Source organism: Oryctolagus cuniculus, chromosome 2 (genome assembly GCF_051225735.1).
Source record: "Oryctolagus cuniculus isolate XC-2025 breed Fujian yellow rabbit chromosome 2, ASM5122573v1, whole genome shotgun sequence".
NCBI classification, from domain to species: domain Eukaryota; kingdom Metazoa; phylum Chordata; class Mammalia; order Lagomorpha; family Leporidae; genus Oryctolagus; species Oryctolagus cuniculus.
In genome coordinates this window covers 5,250,578-5,269,825 of record NC_142868.1, presented here as the reverse complement: position 1 = coordinate 5,269,825, position 19,248 = coordinate 5,250,578, and the positions used below count along the sequence as shown (strand labels likewise).

The 19,248-nt window shown below is 58.1% G+C and overlaps 1 protein-coding gene across 2 annotated transcripts in view; it reads left to right on the top strand.

The window, feature by feature from the left end:
* The window catches only part of WDR1 (WD repeat domain 1), a 37,915-nt gene that overhangs the window by 11,542 nt on the left and 7,125 nt on the right, over window positions 1–19,248 (top strand). The window contains exons 4-11 of one of the 2 annotated variants that reach the window (XR_016229747.1): window positions 1,242–1,389; window positions 2,911–3,091; window positions 10,774–10,851; window positions 11,039–11,119; window positions 11,406–11,639; window positions 13,483–14,691; window positions 15,331–16,173; window positions 17,312–17,354. Coding sequence is in view for 1 of the 2 variants with exons in the window: in XM_089326941.1 (XP_089183067.1) it covers window positions 1,242–1,389; window positions 2,911–3,091; window positions 10,774–10,851; window positions 11,039–11,119; window positions 11,406–11,639; window positions 13,483–13,572; window positions 16,019–16,173; window positions 17,312–17,399 (1,055 nt within the window). In the remaining variant the exon portion in view is untranslated. Of the gene's footprint in view, window positions 1–1,241; window positions 1,390–2,910; window positions 3,092–10,773; window positions 10,852–11,038; window positions 11,120–11,405; window positions 11,640–13,482; window positions 14,692–15,330; window positions 16,174–17,311; window positions 17,400–19,248 lie in introns of those variants that run through there. The other variant, XM_089326941.1, reaches the window with a different exon arrangement.

The following is a 19,248-nucleotide window of genomic DNA, read 5'->3' as shown; positions in this document are numbered from 1 at the left end:
CAGCTCTGGGATTGCTCCCACCCCACCCTACTTGCCAGCTAAATGTCTCTTCATTTAAGCCCCAAGATTTGGCCCAGGTGTCTTAAAATTGTTGCACACACAGCCAGGCACTCTGAGGAGTGTCTTGGGAAGCGAGTGTGATTAGTGAAAGCCTCAGCTCTGCCTCCACCTCCCCCTGGCCCAGCTCCCTGCAGGCTGAGAGCCGCCCTCCCCTTCCAGAGGAGCGTGCAGTGAGCCAGGAGCCGATGGCCTCGGGTGCGGACACCAAAGCTGTACCCGAGGCTGTCGCAAAGGATGGTCCCTGAGGATACAGGTCATCCGTTCCAGGTTCCCCTTTCCTCCACGCACCCTGACGTGGCGGAGGAACCGAGGGTGCTCGCTCGCTCGCAGGTGGAGAGCCATTCATTTCTTTGAGTAGCCACTGTGATTGTTAAGGGTTACAATGGAACACTTGTGCAGAGATGAGGGCCTTGGGCTAAGAATAGCGTGGGGTGTGGAGTGAGCGGGGCTGGCACTCAGACAGGGCTGTGCTGGCTCACAAGTGGGTTACCTGGTCCCTGGTGTGCCTGGCTGGGTGAGGGGTCCCAGGACCCTGGGAAGCCTGCTGTGCAGTACTCCCAGGTGAGCCTCAGCCTCTGTGGGATCTTAAATCCCAGTCTTACGGCCTGCCAGGGGAGGGCTACTCACACCAGCTGGGGCTTGGAGCACCCGATCCCCAGGCACAACTAAATGGAACAGTGAGGTCCAGCAGAGGAGGCGGGAGGTCTCGATGGGGGAGGCAGCGGGAAATGACTGGGTGCTGGGCCTGCGGTGGAGCCCGAGGGCTGGGGCCGCTGGGCCTTGGCCCAGATAGCATGGCCTTCTCTATAGGGCAGCTTGGGCATGGCAGGCCACATGGCTGACGTGTGGCTTCAGGTGTGTGTTCTTCATGCACGTGTGGCTCCTCCTGGCACTGCCAGCCCATGTTTACTCCTGCAGGGAAAGAGACACTGTGGAAAGCTGAACAGCCTCATCATGGGCTGGAGTCTCGCCCTCCAGTGTGCCTGCACTTCATGCCTAAGCGGGGTTTGTTTATCCTGGTGGTTGCTGGAGAATCCAGAGCCCCCAGGAGCAGCCTGCATGGAGACAGGAGGCTGAGAACTAGACCTAGAGGTGGTTCCTCCCCTGCAGAAAGCAGTGGGCTGTGGCCAGGCTTGGCCAGCCCAGGAGTGATGGTTTCCTTGCCCCTGGTGTGTTCACAGATGTGTCTGGGAAGCTGAGGATCTGGGACACCACGCAGAGGGAACACCTCTTGAAGTATGAGTACCAGCCTTTCGCTGGGAAGATCAAGGACGTTGCGTGGACGGAAGACAGTAAGAGGATTGCTGTGGTCGGCGAAGGAAGGGAGAAGTGAGTCACTCGCCTGGCCCGGCCCTGCCCCGTTCTGCGGCCTGTGCTCTGGTGTGCCCCTGGTGGGGTGGCGCACAGTGAGCTCCTTGCCAGCTTGGACTAGTACAAGCTGAAGCCCTCTACCTCCTTCACGACGGTGTGACTCCCCAGGCTCCTGGCCCCCTCCAGGCTCCTCGTCGGGCCGGCCCCTTCTCTCTCTCCTTTGACATCCTTGGCCCTTGTGCTAGCCCTCCAGCTTGTCATGCCCTCGTGGCAGGCAGCAGGAGGGGGCCAGGGGGGAGGTAGCTCTTTTGTTGGAAGTCCCCATCAGAAGGTACCGCACAAGCACAGGGAGGAGAGCGGATGCCTGTTGCTCCCAGCTGAGCACTCCCTGAGACCCTGGCCACCGAGCGGGCGGGGGTACATGGAGATGGCTCGCATCACTTGGTGGCTGCTGCCCTCTGGCTCCGGTGACCCGCAAGGGGCAGTGTTGGAACCCGGGTTCTTGTTCCTGGAGCAGTCAGGGTTCCCTCCCCACGCCATGGCTGCCTACAGGCACCTGAGCTTGACAGCCCTTTCAGACAGCTTTCTGTCCCTTGCTCAGTTGCCCTGTTGTTGGGCTCATCAGTAACTAAGGCAGTGCACGAGAACGCCAGCGCAGAGCAGCAGTCTCCTTTCCTCCAGGGTAGGGCGGGGTGGTCGGCCCACAGGCCACGGAAGGGCTGACTCCACCAAGGCAGCTGCGCCTGGGACAGGCTAACCTCTAGTTACGATTTTATGTGACCCATAGTGATGGTACATCCAGATGACTCAGCAGAATAGCGGTTCCCCACCTCTGCTCTAGGGGATGGTGCCTGGCCTGTTTCCTGGTCCCTCCCAACACCAGTCAATACCAGGAGAGCAAGGAGGCCACAGCGATGCTGTCCCCCCCACCCCCAGGAGGTGCTTTTTTTCTGTTTGTAAGGTTTTATTTATTTGAAAGGCAGAGTTAGGAGAGAGAGACAAGATCCTCAGTCTGCTGATACACTCCCCCCGTGGCTGCAGTGGCTGGAGTTGAGCCAGGCTAAAGCCAGGAGCCTCTTCCAGGTCTCCCATGTGGGTGGCAGAGGCCCAAGGAATTGGGCCATTCTCTGCTGCTTTCCCACTGCATTAGCAGAGAGCTAGATCAGAAGTGGAGCGGCTGGGGCTTGCACTGGCACCCATATGGGATGCAGGTGCTGCAGGCCATGGCTTAAGCTGCTACGCCACACCGCCCAGAGCAGGTGCTTCCTGAGGCCCCACCTAGGTGGGAGGGGCTTTGCACTGGGTCCTACAGGCTTCCCAGCAGCACCCGGGTTGCTCCTGCTTTGTTGCTGGACCCTTGTTGATCCAGCATCATGGTACCTCCAGTGTATGCAGGTTCTGTACTGCACACTCAGGAGCTCAAGGCAGGCTGCACCAACACCCCTTCCATCCTTTTTCAGCTTGCGGCTCAGCTGTCAGATTCCCCTCAGCCTTCTGGGATTGATGTGTTTTCTCTCTGATCCCTCTTGTTGGGTGAAGGTTTGGAGCCGTCTTCCTGTGGGACAGTGGCTCTTCCGTGGGTGAGATCACAGGACACAACAAAGTCATCAACAGTGTGGACATCAGACAGAGCAGGCCGTACCGGCTGGCAACAGGGAGCGACGATAACTGCGCCGCCTTCTTTGAGGGGCCACCATTCAAGTTCAAGTTTACAATTGGCGTAAGTGCACTTCCCCTTAGGGGGTTTGGGTGAACTCTGTGGTCCAAGCCCGGGGCAGTTCAGGCCTGTTGTAGATGCTGATGGCGGGAGGGTCACGATGTGAGTCGTGAATGCCATGATACAGACAGGAAGTCTGTGGGAGAAATGTCATGTGTACAGGCAAGACCCCACTGTGCCCAGCCATCCTAAGCCCAGGTCCTAGGCTGGGCACGGTGGTTCCAGCAGGAGGACCCCACCTCGGTACCATGTGCCTGTTACCTGGGGTGGGAGCGGTGTCCTGGACTGTGGTGCCTGTTAGAAGGGGCTCCAAGGGCCGAGGAAATGAGCTCCAGGACATCAGAAGAGTCTCATGGGGCTCTCCTGCTCCCTGAGGGAGTATAAAACCCCAAGGCCCTTTGCGGAGGAGACAGCCCAGTGCCTGGTGCAGTGCCACAGGCTTGAGCATCAGCAGCAGGTCTCTCGGTTGCTCTGCCCTTGCTCCCTGACTTGGCCTGGTGCCCAGGCCTCTCTCAGCCTCATTTTTCCCATCTGCCGGTTGAGGCAGGTGGGGGCCTCGGCACCCCAGGAGCTTAGCTGTGAATTTGAACTGCGAACACTGCCCCGAGGTCCAGAGTGGCCGTGATGCTCATCACCATGCCCTGGGTTGCACCCCAAAGGTCTGGCTGGAACGAGGGTGGGTGACAGAGGAAGCCTGGGCAGTTCTGCACCTGTGCTGGCGTTCTCAGTGAGGCCAGTGAACAGACAGGAAGAGGCAGCCAGCTCTCGCACTGGTGATGAGGAGGAAAACACGGCGTGGCCCTGCTCTGCAGCGTGTGTGCGTTCTGTGTGGGGACTATTTGTGTCCTGGGGAGGGGTGGCTGAGTTTGGGAGTTGGGTGGAGGTCTCAGGACGCCCTGTCCTTCAGAACACCCAGTGTCCATGCTTCATGGACTATTGTGTGAGGCGATGTCCTCAGAGCAGCTCCAGCTCGGCCTAGTGAGCACGAACAGTGGGCAGAGCATCGCCCAGAAGGGCCAGGCCAGGGCGCCGCCATGGCTGGGGTTTCCAGGGGGGTACACAGGGCTCTCCAAGGTTCCCCCTGTGCAGTGACCGGCCTGCGCAGGGCCCGGCTGGCCGAGTGGGAGGTGAAATGAGGTGTTCTGCAGAGCCTACATCTCAGAGGCCCTTCCGAACACCGCAACTTCTCATCCTGCCTGCTGCCGGACTGCCTAATTGCCAGGTAGTGGTGACTCGGCTATTTTGGGAGTTTTGTTGAAGGCTGTGGTTCAGAATCAATATTCTTAAGTGGAGGTGGAGGTCCTGTGTAACATAGGATGAGTAATGCTGGCTCAGTTAGACACCTGATCCGACCCGGCGAGGAAGAAGGGGAGAGTTCCGCGGCAGTCAGAGCCGTGCTTGACTGTTCCTGTGACACTCTCCCTACCCTACCCCCCACTCCGTTCTGTTTTGTCTCTGTGCACCTTAATCTGGGCTGTTGCATGGGTGGGGGCCCCATTCTCTGCCCTGAGATGTGCTGAAGCACGGGACAGAGCTGCTGAACGGTGTGCAGGTCGAGCTAGGGTTTGAGTTCCGCTGGCTGAGTCGAGCCTGCACCCTTCACTTCCTACCCCCGTGTATTCTCACACCTGCCTTGGCCACAGTGTCTTCTCTTTCAATTTCCTTCCTAACCTCAGAACAGCGTCGTTACCCCATAGCCCCAGCCGTGCAGTATCTGGTAGAAACATCTCCCTGGCGGCCCTGGCTCCAGGGTGGGCACCACCACTTGTCCTGGAGTCCTCCTGGAACCCCCCCTCACAGGTCCTACCTGGTGGCAGCTGGCGCCCAGCTGGCTGGTTCTGGGACCTTCATGCTAGTTATGCCTTGCCCAGGAAAGGCAACGATGATCCCCTGGCTTTGGGGAGGACTCAAGGCACTGGTGACCATTAGAGGTGGCTGGGGCTTCTCTGAAAGAAATCTTCCCGGCTCGGCTGGCATGGCATAGCAAGGACAGGACGACACCCAGGGACCCCACGCCTGCCCAGAATGCCTTGTAAGGTGTTGACGTGGGAATCTGGTGTAACTGGATAAAGCTGCAGTAGGGGAGGCCTGGCTGTGGGCTGCCTGTCCACCTGTAATCTAGCCCGGCCACAGTCAAGACCATGGAGTAAGGGTGGGATGGGAAAGTGAGCAGCAGGTGGGGAATACGCAGAGGGCGTGAGTCTGAACGTGGCCAGGGTCCATGCCCCAGGTGGGCTCCCCATGTGAGGTGATCCCCATGTGGGATGTGGGTGTTCTGAGAAATCACTTGAGCTTTGCTATGGTAACAGGTCTTACAAATTAAAATGTATGCATTTTGTTTTAAAATTTTTTCTTACTGTGAAGCCCAAGCAGTGCCACTTGTTTCTTCCCAGATCTTTCACTCCCACCCCCGAGACTCCTGTGGTCAGGGCTGCCTTGATCTCCCAGCTGTGCAGGGTGTAGTGGCTGTGCCAAGAGGGGGCAGCTCCGTCCTGACACTGTGCATCCCTGTGCACCCACACTACCCTCCTCCCACCGCCTGCCTTGGCCAGAAGGCCCAGAGGCTGCCACGTGGTGTTGTGAGGCAGTGCCCAGCGAGGGGCCGTGGAGCAGCATCCACGCTGCTGCCTGAAGAGGAGCCAGTTGTGTTTGGAGTTGCAGTCCTGCCAAAACACAGCACCCATGACCGCGCCCTCAAGTGGCTCTGAAAGCAGCACTTCAGTGAAAGCAAGAGGGACCTGGCTCGCAGTCAGACACTGCCGGGCCTCCAGGCCTGCGGAACCCTGGTCCTGGATCTCTGGGTGCCCGTGACAGGTGTGTGCAGTGTGCGATGACCACCTCAGGCTGCAGTCAGTGGGTGGGTGTGTGCAGTGTGCGATGCCCACGTCAGGCTGCAGTCAGTGGGTGTGCAGTGTGCAGTGACCACCTCAGGCTACAGTCAGTGGGTGTGTGCAGTGTGCAGTGACCACGTCAGGCTGCAGTCAGTGGGTGTGTGCAGTGTGCAGTGACCACCTCAGGCTGCAGTCAGTGGGTGTGTGCAGTGTGTGGTGACCACGTCAGGCTGCAGTCAGTGGGTGTGTGCAGTGTGCGATGACCACCTCAGGCTGCAGTCAGTGGGTGTGCAGTGTGCGATGAACACATCAGGCTGCAGTTAGTGGGTGTGCAGTGTGCGATGACCACCTCAGGCTGCAGTTAGTGGGTGTGCAGTGTGTGACCACCTCAGGCTGCAGTTAGTGGGTGTGCAGTGTGTGATGACCACCTCAGGCTGCAGTGGGAGTGTGCAGTGTGTGATGACCACCTCAGGCTACAGTCAGTGGGTGTGTGCAGTGTGTGATGACCACCTCAGGCTGCAGTCAGTGGGTGTGCAGTGTGTGATGACCACGTCAGGCTACAGTCAGTGGGTGTGTGCAGTGTGCGATGACCACCTCAGGCTGCAGTCAGTGGGTGTGTGCAGTGTGTGGTGACCACGTCAGGCTGCAGTCAATGGGTGTGTGCAGTGTGTGATGACCACGTCAGGTTGCAGTCAGTGGGTGTGTGCAGTGTGTGGTGACTACGTCAGGCTGCAGTCAGTGGGTGTGTGCAGTGTGTGGTGACCACGTCAGGCTGCAGTCAATGGGTGTGTGCAGTGTGTGGTGACCACCTCAGGCTGCAGTCAGTGGGTGTGCAGTGTGCGATGACCACATCAGGCTGCAGTCAGTGGATGTGCAGTGTGCGATGAACACATCAGGCTGCAGTTAGTGGGTGTGCAGTGTGCGATGAACACATCAGGCTGCAGTCAATGGGTGTGTGCAGTGTGTGGTGACCACGTCAGGCTGCAGTCAGTGGGTGTGTGCAGTGTGTGGTGACCACGTCAGGCTGCAGTCAGTGGGTGTGTGCAGTGTGTGGTGACCACGTCAGGCTGCAGTCAGTGGGTGTGTGCAGTGCGCGATGACCACTTCAGGCTGCAGTTAGTGGGTGTGTAGTGTGTGATGACCACGTCAGGCTGGTAGCTGCTCTCCTCCAGTGTGCCGTACAACTAGAGCTCTGAATGTGCTGGTTTTCTTTTTCTTGTTGCTTATTCACGACAGGGCAGGAGACAAACATTCCTGTTCTTCAGTTGGTGCTCTCAGCCCATAGCCCCTGGCCAGGCACCCAGAAATGCCTCCTTTCATCCTCAGTTTGCCATCCCCTCAGTGTCGCCTTGTCTTGCTGCCAAAGGCTGTCCTGTGTGACCACCAGTGGCCATGCTGGGAGACCAGGAGGCCTCTTAGCAGACCCAGAGGACCTGGGGTGGCGGCAGGGAGAGCGCCTGGCCCAGGAGGGGCCCACAGAGGCGTAGAGCGATTCTGTTGGCCATCGGTCTGGTCCTGGTTTTCCAGGGTAGTGGCCGTGGAGCTGGGGAGATGAGAGAGGCTTAACGTAGTGGCAGCCGGGCGCTCCTCTGTGCCTCCTGGCGAAGAAGCGGCAGAGGATGCAGTGCAGTCGCTGGTGCCTGATGGGGAGCGCTGGGCCGGAGGCTGAGGAGACGGAACCACCGCTGCACCCGTGTCTGGAACATACCATCTCCCTCCAGGAGCTTGCAGGATGGTGGTCCTCCCATGTACAGGGGCAGCCGGGGCTGTGTGTGCTGTGTGTGCTGTGTGTGCTGCTGTGTGCTGCTGTGTGCATGCTGGAGCCAGCTCCCTGAACCACTGGTGGTGTGGACCTGGGTGTCGGCTATGACCGGATTGCTTCAGGCCTTGTCTCCTCAGTGGTGGAAAGGAGATAATGGTAGGGGTGGGGAGATCAGTAGGGCACACTCCAGAGTTCCATGGAAATTGGCTAGAGGGGCCTGGGAGTGGGACCCGGGGGCAGGCGTGGGCCAGGCACAGGGACCTTGGATGTCTGCCCCGGAAGATGGCCTGAGGCTGGACCTGAAAGGTGGTGCTCTGACCCCACTGGATAGATAGGGAGGGGCAGGAGCCCAGCATAGCAGAGAGCAGGGTGGGCAGCCTCAGCCGTGGGACCCTCTGATGTTTCCCCCGTGTACCTGTCTGAACACTGGCCTGTGAGGCTGTTTTTAGTCCTCACTTCTTTGGTTCAAGAAATGCTGGTGCTATTTCAGGCACAGACATCAGTCCTTCCTGCCCACTTGGACTCCTGGGGCTTGGCTCAACATGCAGGAAACGGTGACAGGGTTAGGCTCTGAAGCCAGGGGCCCTGAGTTCACACAGTGCCAGCACTGGGGGGGGCATCTCCTTTGTGGGACCTTCAGCATGGCCCACGGCCTGCGGGTGGGGGACAGGGCGCTGCCCTGCCAGCCCTGCAGGAGTAGCCAGCAGAGGCGGACTCTTGGGTGACGCCCCCATCCCCAGCCTCTGCTCTGTTAGGCAGAGTGCTTGTAGTGTTGCAGTTCTCAGAACGCCCTGCCTTCCCGGTCCAGCCAGGGACCCGGTGGGACACTGATGTCTGCCCATCTCTGGGGCACGTCAGCATCGAGGAAATAGCAGCAGGGTTGGGACAGCCAGTACGTGGCTGAGGTGAGAACTGAGCCTGTGCTTGCCAAGCAGAGGGAGCTGGGTGATGCGCGGAGGAGACTTGGCCTAGCCTCTTACATCCTCTAAGGGCCGGTTGTCTGGAAGGCTCTGTCCAAGGCCCTCCTGTCACTGACTTGCAGGCCCCGGGGTCCTCGGTGAAGGGTGGAGCGTGTGGCAGTCAGCCTGAGTTAAGGATCTGATCTCTGGGGTAGCTCCCAGCCAGGGCCTGCCCAGCACCTGCCCGAGCCGAGCGCCAGTTCAGTTGAGATGGGAGCTGGGCAAGAAACTGGAGCTGGGGCTTGGAACCGAGCGGCTCACATTTCCCTGCCTCCCCAGGCCTGGCTGCCAGCAGCTCTCAGGGGTGAAGTGGGGGGTCTCTGGGGACAGCCGTGAAGGCAGAAGCCGTTGGGGGAGACTGAGAGACTAACGGGGAAAGTCAGTTTTGCCTTTTGTGCAGTTTGGAGGGTTGTGCCCATGGGGAAACTGCTTTTCGTCGGCTCCGTGCATCTAAGAATTCTAGCAAACAATTGAGAGCACAGAAGGTAGGCCGTGGAACGGAGGGGATGAAAGTGCTCACGGAACTGAAGAGCAAGGGGCGTGGCTGAGCTAAACACTGACGCGAGGGAGGGTGCTGTCCAGTTCTAGAACCAGGCTCTGCTCACTGTCACCACCTCAGGGACCTTGCTGCGCCACCCGCTGGACCCGGGGTAGCAGGAACACTGTAGCACACCTTGCTAGAGGGATCCGCCCTTCCCAAGGATGCCAGACTGCCCGCGTTCAAGCTGTCACCACCCTGTGCTTTGTTTCTGTCACGGGCAGTGTCTGTCAGAGCACGAGCTCACCCGAGTCAGCCCTCAGTGCAGTGAGCAGCAAGGACGGTCTCCCTGCCCACTGCTGGATCTGCGACTGTGCTGGCCCTCGGGGACTCTAAAGTGACCAACCGCAGGCCTCCCCATTGTGAGGACATCTGAGTTGTCCACTGTCCATCACCCTAAGACACAAGTGGGTGGGCTGACCCCACCCAACTGCTTTGGGGTTATGGGTCCAGGAGTGGATTAATTGTTGATGAAAGGTGACTTTAAACTGGGATTCTCGGGCTGTGAGGGGGGAACTCTGGCATTGGGCCCCAGTGACGACCCTGACTCCGACCCTTGGGGTGTATGGTTTGGGAGCTTGACCAGCAGAAGTGCGTTCCCACAGTCTGGAAGGCAGACGCCCGTGGTGGAGCTGTCAGCAGGGCATGAGCCTTCAAGTCCTGCCCGGTTGCCTCCAGGCTCTGGCAGCCAAGACATTTCTGGACTTTCACATTCATGTCCACGTTTCCCTCTTATCAGGGCACTAGCCCTGTCAATTATAGACCCACCCTAATAACTTCATCCTGACCACATCTGCAAAGATGATTTCCAAATAAGACCACATCCGTGGGTACCTGGGACTCCAGCCTTGTCTTTGTGGGATACCGCAAACCGTTACACAACAAACACAGCTCCTTCCACTACATAGTCGTGGGCTTGGGCAGTGGCAAGGGATGGCGCTGGGTTGAGTTACTGCTGCAGGTGAGGGTCTGAACCCACTGAGGCCGTTCACCTGCCTTCCCCAGGGGAGGCCACTCTGGCACTTGCTGGCCGAAGCTAGGTGAAGGGTCACGTCGGGGTGGAACGTTGGTGTTGGCAGGGAGGGGGGAGTTTAGAGGATCATTCTGCAGTCCTGACTCTTGACTGGGAAAGGAATGGATTCATTGACTTACTCAGGTGGGGGACTCCCATGGGGCATTTCCCAGCTACTCAGAATCTTATTCCTCATGAAGGTCGCGGTCTCTGTTTAATTTCTTTTCAAAGTCAGTTATCCAGTCAGCACATGCGCCTGAGCACCTCTTCTGGGCTCGGCCTGTGGGTCTTGGGGAAGAGGCCTCGCGGTGCTGACCATCTTGAAGCTGAAGGGTAGGTTTGAGATAGCTCCAGGTCCCAGAGGGAACAGGACAGATTGGGGGCTCAAGGCTTGGATGGGTTCAGCCTCCAGGTAGAGTGGTCAGTCAGAGCCCAAGCAGGCCGGAATGGACTTCCCTCGAGGGGCCCGCCTGGGACTGTGTTTAAGATGGAGGTCATCCTGTGGACTGACAGCTCCCATTCTTGTAGTCGCTGGTGTTGGATACAGGCTGCGCTCCCCTGATCTTCGTCTTCTCTCCTGCAGGACCACAGCCGCTTTGTCAACTGTGTGCGCTTCTCTCCCGACGGGAACAGATTTGCCACGGCCAGCGCTGATGGCCAGGTAAGGGCCAGCAATGGACGTGGTGGTGATGGGCAGACAGGCAGGCTTGGGAGCTTCCCCCTCCCCTGCCTCCTGAGTAGCACTGGAGGCCAGTGTGTGAGAGCCATTCAGTCGACAGGTGTGCCGGCTCCTAGGGGCATTCGTGGATGTGAGCACGTGATCCACTTTTGTTCTTATTTCTTGGAAGATCTACATCTATGACGGGAAGACGGGAGAGAAAGTGTGTGCTCTGGGAGAAGGCAAGGCCCATGACGGAGGAATTTACGCCGTGAGTACAAGTCCATTTCCTGAGGAGGGCCGAGTTGGGCTGAGGCTGTGTCTGCCTCTAACGGTCCCCCTTTTGAAAGGAGGGGCGGAAGTCGGGCAGTGGCCCAGGTCACTTTGAGGTGACGTGGGAAGGGAGGGGCAGAGCACTAACCTGGAGGCTGGTCCTGTCTGTGCCTGACTGTGTCCCTGCACTTCCAAGGCTGTGCTTGTCTCTGCCTGTGAAAGGGGGCTGTGGGGACAAGCCACTGTCTGGAATTCTCGTAACGTATGACACACTGTTTGTATAGATCAGTTGGAGTCCTGATAGCACCCACTTGCTTTCTGCTTCCGGAGACAAAACTTCCAAAATTTGGGATGTCAACGTGAACTCTGTGGTCAGCACGTTTCCCATGGGCTCCAATGTTCTGGACCAGCAGCTGGGCTGCCTGTGGCAGAAGGACCACCTCCTCAGCATCTCCCTCTCTGGCTACATCAACTATCTGGACAAGAACAACCCTAGCAAGCCCCTGCGGGTCATCAAGGTGAGGGCGGCTCTGCCCTGGGCTGGGCAAGACGGAGATGGGTGGCCAGCGGTAGAGAGGAGATGGAGGGGGGTCTGAGCCAGACTCCCTGGGCCTCCCTCGGGGGCTGTGAGCATCGTCCCCTGCCGTACCAGGCCTGAAGCCCATGGACTGTGCCTCCTGTGGCTCTGCACCCTGTTTTCCCGCTGCTCACAAAGAAAGGCCCTGTGCCCCTTGTATGAGATCTGTCTCTGCGCTCAGCCAGTGGGGCGCAGCTGAGAGCCAGGGCAGAGCTGTTGGAACAGAAACTCTGGGCTCCTGCTTTGTTCCGTGAGTTCCCTGAGCACAGGGAATGAGGAGCCACTTTCTGCGAGACTCCCAGCCAGGGTCATGAGTGTGCAGGGGAGGCTGGCACCTGGGGGAGTTTCCCAGGGCCGTGCTGTGCAGCCCTTGCTGTCAGGCCTTCTGCCCAGGAGAGCAGTCTGCCGTGGTTACCCCCGATGCTGGGCACCAGGTGTGTCTGCTGGCCCAGCTACCCTCAGTGCAGGAAGCGTGTGCATGTCTGCTCCTGCTGCCATTACTGCAACACTGTTGGTCACCATATTGGGACCTGCCACCCTGGCTTCAAGCTGCCATTGTTTGGCCAGGTCAGCTCAGGGAATCTTGTGGGCTTTGACAGTTGTCCAAAATGAAGCTCATGTCCCAGTTCTCAGGCCATATGCAAATCACTGGAGATACTTGATGTTGCTCACAGGCTATGAGAGTTTCTAAGCCACGTGCGGGAGCTATGATAGCGGTTCTCATCCCATCTGCGTATCACCTGGGAGCTGTATACAGGATTTGTGGCCTGGCTGGCCTCGGGTTCAGGAGGGTCTCCAGGGGAGACTTCACAGGGGGGCACCTGTGACACCTGAGGGTGAGGGCTGAACGCTGGCATTGCAGGAGTTCTGGGAGAGGCTGTGCTCCGGGTAGTGACTGTGCACATCGGCCCCAGCAGGCCAGGCAGGCCTGAGACTCCCAGTGGTGCCGCCCTTCTGGGACTGGCGGTGACAGGAAAGGCAGTCCCTTTCTGGGGCGTGGAATGGAGTGACTCACTGGCTCCTCACTGGCTCCCCAGCCCTGCAGAGAACCGCGTGTACCTCCTCCCAAGATAAATGCCGTGTTGTGGCAACAAGTGGGACACCCACATGCTTGGAAAGTTCCTGGAGAAAGCTCTGCACAGGAGTGCCAGCTGGTAGTCAGACGTTGCTGATAGAGAGCAGGGCCTGGCTGCAGGAGCCGCCTCCCTCGGCTAGGGAGCGGGCTGTGATTAGACTACAGCCAGCCAGGGATTTCTGTGACGGGAGCAGTGTTGAAGAGGCGAAGGGTCCTCTCTGGAAACAGCTCTTGGGTTGTGGGCGCATCATCGGTGTGCCACCATGGCAGCAGTCGGGGAGGTGGAAGAGAAGAAACCTGCCAGCCAGAGCCTGAAGCTGGCAGCCCCAACCGCCTGTGCGAGCTCCTGAGGCTGACAGGCTCTGCACAAAGCAGAACCCCCAGCGCCTCCTCATTTGTGGTGGACGAGAGCCGCGTTTCCTCCTGCAGTGGCTTAAGGGTGTCTTGGGAGCAGGCCGTGCCTCTGCGTGAATGAGGTGCCCGTGTGCTGGGCTTTGTTTCAGATCCCGGTGGGGTTGGGCACCTCGGGGGAAGGACACACATGGTGGGGACTTGTCAGATGATTGGCCAGCCGGAGAAGGGCTGCTCACTGTCCATGGAGTGTGCCTTTGGGCACTGGGGCCACCGGGGTCATAGCTGCTGTGTGCTGAGGGGCTGAGGGTAGGCCTGTGTGTCCTCAGCTCACCCTGCCCCTCTGTCTCCTCCACAGGGTCACAGTAAATCAATCCAGTGTCTGACGGTGCATAAAAACGGCGGCAAGTCCTACATCTACTCTGGGAGCCACGACGGGCACATTAATATCCTTTGACTCACAGAGCTGGCTCCCGTCGCTGGCAGGAGAGGGGAATTTCCTGTTCCCACGGTGCCAGGGGCCAGGCCAGCCAGGTGGCACCCGCCCCAGCTACACGCTCACTGGGCAGCACTTGTCTGGGACGGGCCTCACCGCTGCAGGCCTCCAGCTCCGGGGGCTGCAGCCTTGACCCAGTCAGTCGCGGCTCTGCCACTTAGAGCATGACTCAACCTCTGAACTCAAGCTGCTGCTTCTCTTGCTTTTTGTTTTGTTCTGTTTTGTTTTTTTAGGTTTGTGTATTTTATTTGAAAGAGTTACAGAGAGGGAGAGGCAAGGAGAGAGAAAGGTCTTCCATCTTCTGGTTCATTCCCCACATGGCCTTAACAGCCAGGGCTGGGCCAAGCTAAAACCAGGAGCTTCTTCCAGGTCTCCCACGTGGGCCCAGAAACAGAGCCATCTTTCGCTGCTTTCCCAGGCCATTAGCAGGGAGCTGGATCAGAAGTGAAGCAGCGGGAACTCAGACAAGCCCCCGTGTGGGATGCTGGCATCACAGGTGGCGGCAGCCCACTGTGCCAGAATGTCGGCCCAAGCAAATGACAGCTGCAGCCAGTCTGGGCCACGTCACAAGTGGCAGAATTCAGAAGACGTTAGACACCCCCTAGTATACAGACCTCCTGGTTTAAAAATGGAGAGACTGCAGCTGAGAGAGGGGCCTTCCCCAAAGTCACAGAGCCCATCGGCAGCAGAGCTGGGACCAGAACTCCTGATGGGGTTCTTTGTGCTTCAGTGATGTCCCCTGGAGGTGTGTGTGGCCGCTTTCCAACCCCCCCCCCCCCAGAGATTTCTAAGAGTGGGGGTTACTGTTGTGCTTTCTCTGTGTGGCTTGGGGCTCCTGACAGCCCCTCACAGGATGGTCTTGAACCTCAGTGCGCAGGTACTTGACCACGCCACAGAGCCAGCAGGTACTGTGCGTGAGTTGGGTCACCTGCTGCATCTGTGTACAGTCCTCTGGTCCACGGGCTACTGCGTCTCCTGAGGGCTGCCCAGGGGCTCATACCACGTGCCTGTTGGCAGGAATTCAGTTTCACAGGATCTGGGGCAGACTCCCCTGCCCCAGGAGGAAGGCAGGTAAGTTACTTCTGCCTTGCTGAAGGTAGGGAGGTGAATGTGGGGGAGAGCGGAGTGGGCCTGCCCGAAGCTGCGTCCCAGCTGGTGGTGGAGAAGCCCCGAGAATCGGTGTTTGCTCTGGTGGTAACCTGTGAGTTGGCCCTCAGTGTCCTGGCTGGGCTTTCCGTCCAGGACTGCGTCGGCCTTGGGCATCTCCAGGAGACGTAACTTTGATTGGAATGAGATTCTCACTTTGTGCTGAAGCCGTGACTTAGACCTAAGAGCCTGGGCCCTGCGTCCACAGCCCCAGGGCCGATTCTCAGGAGCTCCTGGGCAGCCGTTGGCCGAGCAGAGGGTACAGCCAGCCTCCTGGGCTCGGGCATGGGCTTGACAGAGGTCACGGAAAGCAGAGTGCCGCGGGAGCTCGGTTAAGAGTCCCCGTGCGGTGACTGCATGGGAGCCATCCACTCTGACAGCGGGGCTGACCTGTTCCTGAGGAGCACACCGAGAGGCTGTTCTAGAAGTCACTGCAGATTCAGGGTCCCGCTTCGGAAACGCTTACCAGAAGTGTTTGGGATTTGGGGATATTTGCAGTCTGTGTAATGAGATGCCTTCAGGCATCTAACCATGACGTTCATTTATGTGTCATATACACAACAGAAACAGCACCTGCGTTTTGACCGCAGCCTGTCGCGTGAGAGCAGTTGTGGGAGCTGCAGACTGGGAGCAGGCGTGCCGTCTAGCAGTGAGGACGCCCGTGTGCCACAGAGAGTACCTGGGTTCAATTCCTGACTCTGGCTCCTGACTCTGGCTTTCTGCTAATGCAGACCCTGGAAACACAGTAACGATAACTCAAGAAATTGGTTCCTACCACGCTCCTGGCAGACTTGGATTGTATTCCCGTCTCCGGGTGCCAGCCCTGGATGTTGAAAGCATTTAGGTAGTGAACCAGTGAGCGGGAACTTCCCACCTTGGCGCCTCTACCTCCCAAGTTAAAAATCAGTTTAGATTTGGAGCGTTTCTGATTTTTGAATTAGGAATTCTGTCTTAGCCATGGCAGGACAGGGGGATACTGTAATCTGAGTGGGCCAGTGTGGCATTGTAGGAGCTTACTTGGACCATCCAGAACTTGGCCGAGGAGTTAGCGTTGCCGGCGAGCTTGTGTGGCTGGCTCACTGGCTTCCCACGTCTGCCTCTGGCCTTGCAGATTTGACTTCTATAGGAGTTCTCAGGCCAGCTCCTGCTGGCTTCTGTCGCTCCTGTGCTGGTCCTCTGAGCTGCCTGGAATGAGGAGCTGGCCCCAGCCCCAGCCCTGGAGCCCAGGCATTTCCTTAACCCGGCCCCACATTACTGGGATTCCGAGACCGGGGAGAACGACTCCTTCGCTGGGAAGGGCCACACAAATCAAGTGTCCAGGATGACCGTGGATGAGTCTGGGCAGCTGGTCAGCTGCAGCATGGACGATACCGTGCGGTACACCAACCTCATGCTGCGGGACTACAGGTGAGAGCCCCCGGGGGAGCTTGGGATAGGGGCTGTCAGGTCGTGGGGGATCCAGGATGAGCCCTGTACCAGTGGCAGGAAACGCTGTGTCTGCTCTTTTCCTTTGTGTCATTCACTGCAGAGGTGTGGGGCTCTGGCCCATGTAGAGGGTGACCAGGGGCAGCTCAGCCCAGCAATAGGTGGAACAGATCACAGCCTCACTCTTTAGCAACCTCTTTGTTTCCTTATCAGAAAAGGTCAGTAACATAGAGCCTGCCTTGGGCCCTTGTGGAAAGTCAAGGGAAACCCTGAGAGGCACCTGGCACAGGGCAGGTGCTTGGTACAAGGAATATCTTCCTGCTCAGGGCTGAGACAGCCATGCGGGTGCTCTGACTGAAAACAGTGCCTGTTTGTTTTTGCTCTGTGCCTGGTTGAGGGCAGGGAGGTGGGAGAGTGCTGTAACAATGAATCCAGAGCTCTAAGTACTAGCAGAGGGGGAGCACCTGCAGCGTCACACTCTTGGGACCCACCCGCCTCCCACTGCAGGTTCCTGGAGGACTCCTTGGTGAGCCTCTCACAGGGCAGGATCAGCCTTGGGACCCAGGCATCCTCACTGTTGTCCCATGGCAACCCTGTCTCAGCACATGCTCAGTAAAGGTCTTCCCTCTGGTAGGCTGCAGTGGCCTGGCTATGGCATGGTGGCCTTTTTGCAGGCCCGTCCAGGAGCCTTTGGGACTCCACACTTGGGCCAGTTACATGGAGGTTTCCTCAGTGCACAAAAGTTTTTAAGTGTGTGTATCTGATAGCACATGCTTTTCACCAGCCAGGATTCTACAAAGTCAGCCTTGTAAGGAGAATGGCTGTGACTTGGCAGGAGGGCACCAGCCTTTGGCCAGCACACATGGGGAAGAAGCCACAACTGGGTGGGGTAATGGTGGCTGTTCCCTGCACTTCCTCTGGGCTGCCGTCATGCTGTAATCTCAGCCCGGCGTAATGAGTCCCTCTGCCCACCTGCCCATGTTTCGGGGAATCGCTCCTGAGTGTAGAGTGCAGCATTTCCTCCTCCTGCGTAGGCGAGTTTCTGTGGCTTTGCAGTGAGTGCACACCAGACACCTGCACAGAAGCGCTAATCCTAAAGTCAGGTTTTTCTCTCTCACAGTGGCCAAGGAGTTGTGAAACTGGATGTCCAACCAAAGTGCGTAGCTGTTGGCCCTGGGGGCTATGCTGTGGTCGTGTGCATTGGGCAGGTATGGAACCAGCTGAGTCTGGGGCTAGGAGAAACTGGAGTAGGGGATCGGAGCCTACAGCTCTGTCTGTGGGGTCCAGATTGTACTTGGCTTCCTGCTGGACAGTATCTGTCGCTGGTGATTTTGGTTTGGTTTTAAGATTGATTTATTTTACTTGAAGGCAGTTAGCTGTTTCATCTGCTGGTTCATTCCCAGAATGGCTTCAACAGCTGGAACTGGCCAGACTGAAACTAAGAGCCTAGAAGTCCATCTGGCCTCCTGGTGGGTGCTGGGGCCTACGTACTTGGGCCATTCTCCACTGATGCATCAGCAAGAAGCTGGATCAGAAGTAGAGCAGGGGCTGGCACTGTGGCATAGTGAGCCAAGCCTCTGCCTATAGCACCAGCATCTCATATGGGCACTGGTTCGTTTCCCAGCTGCTCCTCTTCCAATCCAGCTCTCTGCTATGGCTGGGAAAGCAGTAGAAGATGGCCCAAGTATCTGGGCCCCCGCACCTGCATGGGACACCCAGAAGAAGCTCCTGGCTTTAAATTGGCCCAATTTTAGCCATTGCCGCCATTTGGGGAGTGAACCAGAGATGGAAGACCTTTCTCTCTGTCTCTCCCTCTCTGTGTCTGTAACTGTCTCTCAAATAAATAAGTAACTTTAAAAAAAAAAAAAGAAGACGAAGAAGAAGAAAAAGGAGTGGACAGCCGGGACTTGAACCGGCACCCATATGGGATACCAACGTCACAGGTAGCTGCCCAGCCACTGTGCTACAGCACCGGCCCTTCACCCGTGTTTTTGTTGGGCACTTATATGTATGTGCTGAGCTGTGTCTCACGTTAAGTCCTGCTAAGTGGGCAGAGAAGAGTCACGGCCTGAGCTCTGTGGCTGATGAGAGGCAGCTGGGCTCTTTCCCCAAGCGTCTGACCGCATGTGTGTGCCCTTCATCCTGTGAGGCCCTAGAGGATGCAGCTCCTCGTGTTCAGATCCCAGCCCTGCCACACTGGAGCCGCGTGACCTCAGGCGTTGACCTCACTCACCCTCTACGCTCTAGCTTTCTCATCCCCAGCAGACTCACAGGCGGGTGAAGAGGAAATGTGTGCCGTTCCTCTTAGACAGGGAAGCTGAGGCTAGAGGGCTCTGTGGCATTTGTTCGCAGGCCACCAGGCAAGGGGGGCCTCAGCCTACGTGGGGCAGTGTCTGACTCCACAGCCTGGATGCTCGTGCCCACCGCGAGGCCACCTGCACGCCATTCCTGTTGGAATTTCTGGGACAGAGGGCCCTTGACTGGAAGCCACAGCTGACCCACTTTGTACAGACAGCAGGTGCCGTCTGCCTGCAGACGTGGGCGTCCCAGCGTGTACATCAGGGAAGGCAGGTGGTGACTGAGCCCCTGCCGGCACGCATGACAGACCTCACTGCAGAAAGCTGCTGTTCAGGATCCGCCTGCCTCTCCTGCGTTCTGTGAACTGAATTTGCTTTGGGGACACCACATTTCTGTGTGTCCTAGATATTGAGAGCTCCTTGCCAAGTAATTATTGCCACAGCCTGATGACCAGTGGGGGCACAGAGGTGACCGAGGTGTGTGCTGCCTGGCCTTCGTCAGGGCTGGCCGGCCTCCTCCCCCTCCATGCACGGTGCCTTGATGTCTTCTCTGGTAAAGTCGTGGTCGCTCAGGCTGTCCCCATCTGAGGATCACTGGAGAGGTTGCGGCAGGCTCTGCCCAGTGCCTGGTGCTCAGGATGTGCTGACGGGGACCCTCGGGGGAGGGGTCCTAGGATCCCTAAGAACCTCAGGCACATGTTTTTGCCTTGTCCTGCCATTGCTCACCCGGGTCTCTGCAGGGCTCCTTGTCTCAGGTCAC